An 8,388-nucleotide genomic window follows, 5' to 3' on the forward strand; every position below is an offset into this window, starting at 1 on the left:
GCAGACACGATAAACAGACATCTATCAACTTGCCGCTTGTGAGACTCCTTCACAGACGTTGCCAGGCGAACCGCACAGAGGCGACTATCAACAGGTATCCAGTCAAGTAAGGATACTTCCGCCCGGTGACTTAGCACAATACCAACCCCTACACATCCCACTGCAGGAGCCTCTGGAGCACCAGAGGTGCGCAGACGGAAGCGAGTGGAGACTGACGGGGCTGTTAACTCAACCACTGTGCTTGCATCTTGAATTGTCGTTTCTGTGAGTATCGCGGGACACTCTCCAGTATAGCTCAATGGATCGCTGAGGTGCGCAAACCGTCACACCACGGTAAGGTCCAGTCTCTTCCAACGCATCCTCTGGTGCTGAACACATTCTTCGGTGAAAGTCCCCATTGCGTAGGCGAACATTCACTTTCTAACTGTCTCCTTAAGGGTTTGTCGACATCAACCCACACGAGCTGTGGTTCTGAGACAGCCGCCGTGGAACACACGAAGACCTCCCAGTTCCGTCGCTTGGACGGGCCCAGAGGCTTCATAGCCACACGGCAAAGCAACCCGTACTGTGACCTGATACACACGTCCCTTGAGATTCAGGTATGTACCGCTTCGAAGCTATAGATGATTCAAATTAGCAAACGCAACGCAACCCTTGCAGATTTGGGGCAGTGAATTCATCTGCCACGCTACAATTGGAGCTAGTACGACCTCAAGATACGTAAAACATCACTTACCGAGTGCCCCTCCATGGATTGCAAGTGGCGTGTTCAGCGACTGCACGTTCAGGATGATGACCTTACGTTTCGTGGGTGCGAAGCTCGTGCCAAAGGACACTGATCAATTCACTCAATAACGCCTCGCGTTCTCCAGTTCGAAGATGAGGACGGTGTCATCTGCACAGTCCAGCTCGACAATGTTTTTGCGAACAACTGTTTGAGACCCCGGGTTTTAAAGGCCTGGAGTTCGTCTGATTGTCTCGTCGACCACAAAACTAAATAGGAATTGGGAAATTGGGCGGTGTTGACGGTATCCACATTGTGTACAGAAGTTTTTTGGAGAGCTCTTCGTATACTTTCACAAGCCCGGAAAGCCGAGAACACAAAAAACTTATTATTTTCACAAACTTCTGACCATTCCTTGCTGGGCAAGCTTGTCAAGGAGAGCATACCGATCAACCGAATATAATGTGCTTTGGAAATCCAGGAAGAGGGAAACCCACGATACTTTAAAGGACTTCACCTTCACCGCCCAGGGTTCTGCTTCAGCTGTAGGATCTGGATGAGTGGCAGCCTGTGACCACGAGAATTGTTGTTCAAAGTGCTCTGCTCAGCCGCCAAGGCATCCTTTATCCAAGATAGTTTCACCACTCTGATCCTCGATGGTTTCGGTCACAGGCGGTTTCCGGAGACCGGTCGTTTGGATAAACTGAAATGATCCTTGGGCATTCCGGACTTTCTGGGCTTCTTCTTTCCTTTCGTTTCCTTAAGCTTCCGAGTCCACCAGACTTCACAGTCAGACTGTACGATCACTTTCATTTGAAGTCAATTCATCGGGCTAGATTATGTTAGGGACCGACGGGAAAATTTCTCCGGGATTCAAGCGGTGACACTGTTCATCTGATATCCAGTGCTTGAGCAGACCTGGCAGCGCCGTGTCACAGGTAAAACTCCCAGCGCTGTGCAAAGATATGGCGATCTCGGTCCAACATGAATTTACATTTGATGGTAAAAAAATCGTTCAGCCATAACGTGCTTTCGGTGCCTATCTGTCATGCCACCCGTAGGAAGCACGAGGACTGGGTACCGCTAGGTTGCCCAAGTTCAGACAGATTGGGTTTGAACCTCGGACCCTCCGGTCAGTAAGTTCGTGCATTATCTCCAACAGTTTGTGAGAAACTCCAGAAGACAATTCGGCGAGACGACAATCACACCCTATTCCAGCTAATCCGATCAAGTTGTCCGGGTAGGATGAGTGTTAGCGAAGTGATCTACGAAAAAATGGTACCTAAATTTATTCACGAAACGTCATCTTGAATGATGCTCTGGACACCTTGAAGAACAGTTCAGCTAGACCCCATCAACTCAGCCTCTTAAAGGACAACATGAACACTAGTAGAACATAGGCATCATACCGCCATCGTCGACGGAAGTCTAGCGTGTAATCTCGTTGCTTCAGTGCAACAAAACACCTGGACCATACGGTCTTCACTGCGCACTTTTCAAAGAAAGCGACCAGTCCATCGTAGCTTAACTGACCACCCTACTCCAAAATGCTTGGAATAAGGAACGAATTCTAACAAAATGGAATGCATTGGCGGTGACTTTCCTATTCAAAAATGGTGCAAGAGCATCTTACGAATATTGGCGGGGCATCAGCCTAGTAGGGGGCGAGATGGCCCAAGTGGTTAGAGGCCGAATTTACTGACCGGAAGGTCCGTGGTTCGAATCCGACCTCTGCCACTCGACTTCCCTTGTCTAGGCTTGGGCAACCTGGCAGTATCCCAGCCCTCGTGCTTCCTTCGGATAGCATGGCAGCTAGGCACCGGAAGGGTGTTACAGCTGAATGCTTTCTTTTCTTTCATCAGCCTAGTAACTATAGCCTTCAAAGTGCTCTCTAGTGTCATTTTACGCTACTTGGTCTGTCATCATCGGGACTGCATCGATCGTATCTCCATCTTGTGACAAATATTGGAACCGCGCCACCCTACGACGACCAACAATGATGGTCTTTCTCGATCTCAAATCTGCTTTTGCGTCGCTTATTCTACTTCGTCTGACGAAGGCGCATGAAGAGGGATCCGAGAAAAGCAAGCAAGATTCCGGCCGGGAAGGGCTGTATGGATCACATGTCCACAATACAAGTGTTAGGGCAATGGCACGCGTACGGATTTCAATAGTGCGTTCAATTCTGTCGACCGGTTTGTTCTTTATAACACGCTTACAGAAAGTGGTACGCTCCAGAGGTTCGTGTTTGTATTCACTTGCTTGTGGGCGCGTGAGAGTACATGGGGAGTTCTCCAAAAGCTTTCCTACAAGCAGTATTGTCCTTCAAGGATTTCCACTTTCTCGACTTTTGCTGAACTTCGTTATTAATGAGGTAAACTCTGGAAGGTCTGAAAAACTCGGTGTTCAGATCTCTGCGAGCGAGGACTTTGTTGACTGGAATATTCAGAAAACATTGTTCTCATTTTAGAAGGCAATATGAAGCGAATAAAACACCATAAATGCTGACCGAGCTGATCCAGTAGCTCGCATGTTTCGCGACCACCAAGTGCAAAAGCTTGTTCTGGGCAGAATCTGACGTGGCAGAAGGGAATGATATGAGAAGTATGGTCACTGTTTTTGTTGTTCGACTTCCAAGATGGAGTTCACCTTGACCTCCCTGTGTTTGGTTGGAGAGGCTGAACGATGCGGCAGCTAACTTATGTCAGTGGCGTTCATGCAGCCAGCTTTCATCCAGATTGTCTGACTGAGTGTCGGGTGTGTAGGTACCTTGGATGTTTGTTATAGACTAGCCCTAGGTTCCCTTTCTCCCCCATTTATTTATTTCTACCGTAAGGCTTTATTCAAACTACCTGACATCCTTGTACGGTGTTCCCATCTGATGTTTCTCCTAATTATGATGATGATGATCGCGCTGCTATTTTGTTTCCTCGGCTCTTCTGCGTTCCATTTGAAGGTGTTATTGGCGATGGGTCCGTTCGTCCTGTAAAAATTCCACTGTGCAGTATAAAGTGGGACAAAAACAAGGACGGCGTTACGTCAGCGTATTAGATTACTTGACATATTTCGTGCAGAATGCATGCGCGGTATCTTTTGGATACGATGATCATGTTGAATTCTGAGGTCACCAAATTATTGAACAGGGCGAGAGCGCGAATTTACTGACCGACAATTCCGTGATTTCTAACCGACCTCTCCGTTTCGACTTCCCTTTTCTGGGCTTGGGCAGCCCGGAAGTATCCCCGCCCTCGCGTGGCACAGCAGCTTGGAGCCGAAAGTGTCACAGCTGAACGATTTTATTTTGAAGTTGCAAAGCTAAACGAAACAGACTGTACCGTAATTCACAACCAGCTGGATAGAACCCTTGATTTGAATGGTGGATGCCCGTATGTAGGAGCAACTCGCCCACAATTGCCCCCGATTTCTAAAGTAATTTGGAAGCCTACTTTTCGACGCTTGGTTTAACGACCTGGTCAACTGCTATCCGTAGGGGGTCAGCATATTTCAACACTCGACTGCAATCATATAATTCGACCAGACCAGAGATTAAGACTTCATACCGGGATCCTGTTTATAAAGAAACCTTTGAGCTTCCTGGTCTTGATGTCAGGATTTCACAGACTACACTTGATTCTTGATAATGTGTGCACCTGGCTTAGTAGCCCATATTGTGAGTGCCCAACTACCTTTGAGTTGTCGATATTTATGATGTTTTTTTCTTCAGCTTCAGCCGTTTATTACGCTCATTCTAGTCATCTAGAAAAATTTCTCAAAACGCAGACGTTCATCATGCAACGAAAAATGATACACGCCAAACGAACTGAAACTTGTTTGACATGAAAGGGTGTGAAGCAGATGACTTAGTTGTCCGCGAGTATCTCCCACAGAACAGTGTCCATGTGGACCTTTTGCAGCCGGAGCTGATGACACCATCGGATCTACTAGCGTTGTTTGAACGTAGAGGCCTTGGATTCCTGGTGAGTACTACTCGTTCATTCGTCGCATTATCAGGCTATCTTCAATACGACCTAAGTGACGTTTTTTCCGAGGTGAGAAGTCCTCCGAATTGTACACATATCGGTGAAGTTGTCTGCTCCTTCTTCGTTAGTCGGTGGTTAAGTCTCGGGATGTCCATAGTCAGGACTCAACCGTGGCTTTTCGATTTCTCCTAAGATAGCAGCATCTTTTCCCTAGTGCCTTTTTGCAGTTGCACGGCTTCTGTGCACCGAAATGGCGCTACGGCTGAACCATTCCTTTTCAGCCTCCTGTAAGCTTATCGCTCCCCATACTACTTGCAGGTATGCCTCTGAGTCTCCTGGCTTCCGGCTGTGCACTTCTAGCGATCCAGAGACAGGATGTGTAGGGGTCGGTATCATCCTGAGTTACCTGGCAGAAGGACCCTATCTTGACTGGACACCCCTTAATAGCTACCCGTGTGCGGTTCGTCTGTAAAGGGAAGTTGATCGTTTACTGTCTGTCGCGTCTGGTCACGTCACAATCGACTTCAGCCTTGATACCATTAAGGACACGTTTTATGATGCCTGGGATTCTCTCTCACACGTCGTTATGGTTGCCGGAGAACTGAATGCACAATAAGAACAGACTTAGCGCGTCTGAGACTCGATTAGGTGGTCGACATGGGTTGTTCCCGTTACGTACGGACAGTGGCAAACGACAGCTTGAGCTACATGCTCACTGCGGACTTGTTGTATGCACGGACTGACTTCATTTGCGCAAACCTTCCGACTCCGTATGTGAGTCGACATTTTTCGTAAACATTCACCTTTTTTCTGTGAAAACTTTCTTATCAATCAATTCCACAGGTATCAAAGTCAGACCCATTCCATCGCCTGGTCGATTTGTACTATGACCATCTGATGCCAATGCCGATGCGAGCCGCTTCCCCGGATCTGACAACAGTTCCCTCAGTACAACGCATCAAACCACCCGCTGCTCCGGAGTCTCAAACTGCGACGCCAAAGTTGACCGTGAAGAGGAAAGCCGACGAGGTCCAACTGGACAGTCTAGTGATCAAGCATAATCCAAACTGGACGACTCCGGGAGAAACCGTCAGATCAGACGAACGAGTGCTCTCGGTAAAGAAGCCCAAGTCTTTCGACACTCTTGGACAAAATCACGTGAACCATTCAAGGAACTCGACAACAGCCCAGGCCTGTCCCACCGCTACCAAAACAGCCACAAATGGTTCAAACTGCACCCGAGTTAATTCGAGCCCCGGTACCGATTCCTGCAAAAAACGGGTCAAATTAAAACGGGATTTTACAGGACTATCTTGACCGTGTTTCTGTCACCAACCAAGCATCCCTGAAATCGCATTTGTACCACATCTTTCTGCACAGTATCAGCATGCTTTTTATGGTTTTCGATACACCTGTCTTGCTCAATTTCACCACTTCGGTGCCCTTATTGGTGGATCGTTCGATCTCACAGTGGGTGTCTTGGCCGTTATTCGGACATCCGGTTTATACGTACGGTGGTATGCTGTTCACATTCCGAAGGGAACAGCAGTAATCTACATTTATACAAAACTACTTGATCAAAATTTTGTTGTAGTGTGGTCCGCACCTCCCCGAGGACGGGTCCCTCGGTCCAACCGGAGCAACTTGTTGCGGTCGTGCGAACTTTGCAGTTTAATTACTGCACTGAGACACGTCTACCGGTCGCTTGAAATTCATGAGATAAATGGCCCAATGACCATAGGTTACATGTCTTAGCATGCTTCCCGGTTCCTCGCTTCAGCGAGACGACCAGCTTAGGACTCCATAGCATTTTGGGACGTGCAAATTTGAGTGCTGTAGATCGATTGAAATACGCCTAATTTACTGCGGTCTCACTTAGTGCGTGCACAACGGAATGACCCTAACCAACCAGAATACAAAATACATTGGCCTTGAGTGAATACGTCGTTTTATCGTAATGCGAGTAATTTCGGAGTGAGTTTGTTTATCCAACTATCCAGAAACAGCCCTCTGGGAGAACTCATCTGGAACCAAGTTCAGGGCACCTCTACACCTGCGTCTTTTGTAGGGCTCGGTTTGTAAAAGGTGATCATATGGCTTCAAGCGGAATCAACAAATACGACCATTTTTTTAGGGAAGATCAAACTTTTTCATTAGTGTGTTCTTAAAACTCAATTGACGGAGTTATTTGCCCCGCACTAGTGCAGATATTCTATCGGGATAGAGCAAAAGTAACGTAGCTACTCATAAGTAGCTGAAAGACGTAAATAAGTCAGTGGGTATTCTTGGATTGAACAACCTGATCACGACCTCTGAGCATAAAAGATAAGAGGGGCACTGATAACAATAATTTATTTGATCAGATCACAAGCTTCGTCTGGGGAAACCGCAAATGGTCCGTTGTCAACGAACAAAGTACGCCTTGGCAGTTTCCCATTTGCTGACGGGGAACCGGTACTCGAAGCGGAACCGAAGATCTGTAAAAATCAGAAACGCAGCGAAGCAGCACATTCAGTTGCCTGAGAAAATCACAAACGAGAGATTCAGCCGGGTTCCAGGTGAGTCTCTCGAAGAAACCAAATTAGTTTGCAAATGAGTGTATTTCGCTAATTTCGTGCAATTTGGTTAAAGTAGAACATAAGGTTGACGGAAACACGGGGACTGCGCCTGCCTGATGAGCCCCAAAAAGGGCGAAACCGGTCGTGGGCTGTCAACGGATTTTCAGCAGCCTTTATATAGTAGTACATTACAAAGATACGCAGCGAAGCTGTTCAGTGAGCGATCGGATAAATACAGGAATACGGCAACAAATGTGGGTAAGTCTAACAGTCTCACCAAGCGAAGTCCAGTCTACATACAAATTCATGGTTTCCAAAAAATGCGTTCTAAACCTATAAAAATGATGAACAAAAGTGCTGGAGATGGGGAAATTGATCACGCAACCTTAGTTACAGTCCGTCACGAAGAGACTGGACCTTGCCGTGGTGTGGCGGTTTGTGTACCTCGGTGACCCATTGAGCTATACTGGGGAGTGTCCGCACGATGCTCACAGGGTCTCTCACACCAGGTTTGTCCACGTGTAGAGGTCTGACGAACACAGTCTCCTGGCCCTCCAGGTTGATGGTTGGAACATGTATGGCGATGTGTCCCGTAAAAATAGTAGTGTACTTGCATCTCCAGCCGAATACCGCTGCCTTGCAGTTAGGCTTTTGAGCCAAAGGCTTTGGTTGAGGACCCTAATCGTCCTCCTGTCTGGGTGTGGGCGCCCTGGCAGTATCCCAGTCCTCGTACAACTACGGCAGTGAAGCGTCAGTGCCAACACTGATGTTGCTGTCTTTGACGATGATGATGAATCACAGGCAGTTCGCTACCAAATTACTATCGGGCCGTATACAGTAGAAGAGAATTACGGTGAGTTGGAGCAGACAGTATTTGGATTTTGAAACGCGAGAAGGACGAGGTACCAATCCGAAAGCGAGCGTTGTTGTGTTTGATGGCTGTAAGACCTATTACTTTCTGAGGCTTGCTTCAGGGGCCTCGTAATAAGACAATTCTTTCTCCAACGGTCTGGGGACTTTAACAAGTTGGTAATGTTTTGGAATATCGGTAGCTCGGGTGTATTGGTTGGTAATTGATCAGGTGGCTGTTGATCTGTTCGCCGAGCTTGGCAATTGATTTGCAAAC

At 47.4% G+C, this 8,388-nt stretch overlaps 2 protein-coding genes across 2 annotated transcripts in view; one reads left to right on the plus strand and one right to left on the minus strand.

Moving 5' to 3' along the window:
- Positions 1-4,457: 4,457 nt before the first annotated feature.
- On the plus strand, positions 4,458-6,170 carry T265_05669 (hypothetical protein; the record flags this gene model as incomplete). The annotated part of the gene is made up of 2 exons (XM_009170734.1): positions 4,458-4,701; positions 5,548-6,170. The coding sequence occupies 2 exons, from the start codon at positions 4,561-4,563 to the stop codon at positions 6,019-6,021; spliced, it is 615 nt and encodes a 204-aa protein (XP_009168998.1).
- T265_13829 (hypothetical protein) overlaps positions 5,510-8,388 on the minus strand; it is a gene marked incomplete at both ends in the record, with an annotated part of 66,741 nt that continues 63,862 nt past the window's right edge. The window contains one exon of the mRNA XM_009170745.1: positions 5,510-5,634. Within this exon, the coding sequence (XP_009169009.1) occupies positions 5,510-5,634 (125 nt within the window). The remainder of the gene's footprint in view (positions 5,635-8,388) is intronic.

The sequence above is a fragment of the Opisthorchis viverrini genome, assembly GCF_000715545.1.
Source record: "Opisthorchis viverrini unplaced genomic scaffold opera_v5_111, whole genome shotgun sequence".
Taxonomy (NCBI): Eukaryota; Metazoa; Platyhelminthes; class Trematoda; order Opisthorchiida; family Opisthorchiidae; genus Opisthorchis; species Opisthorchis viverrini.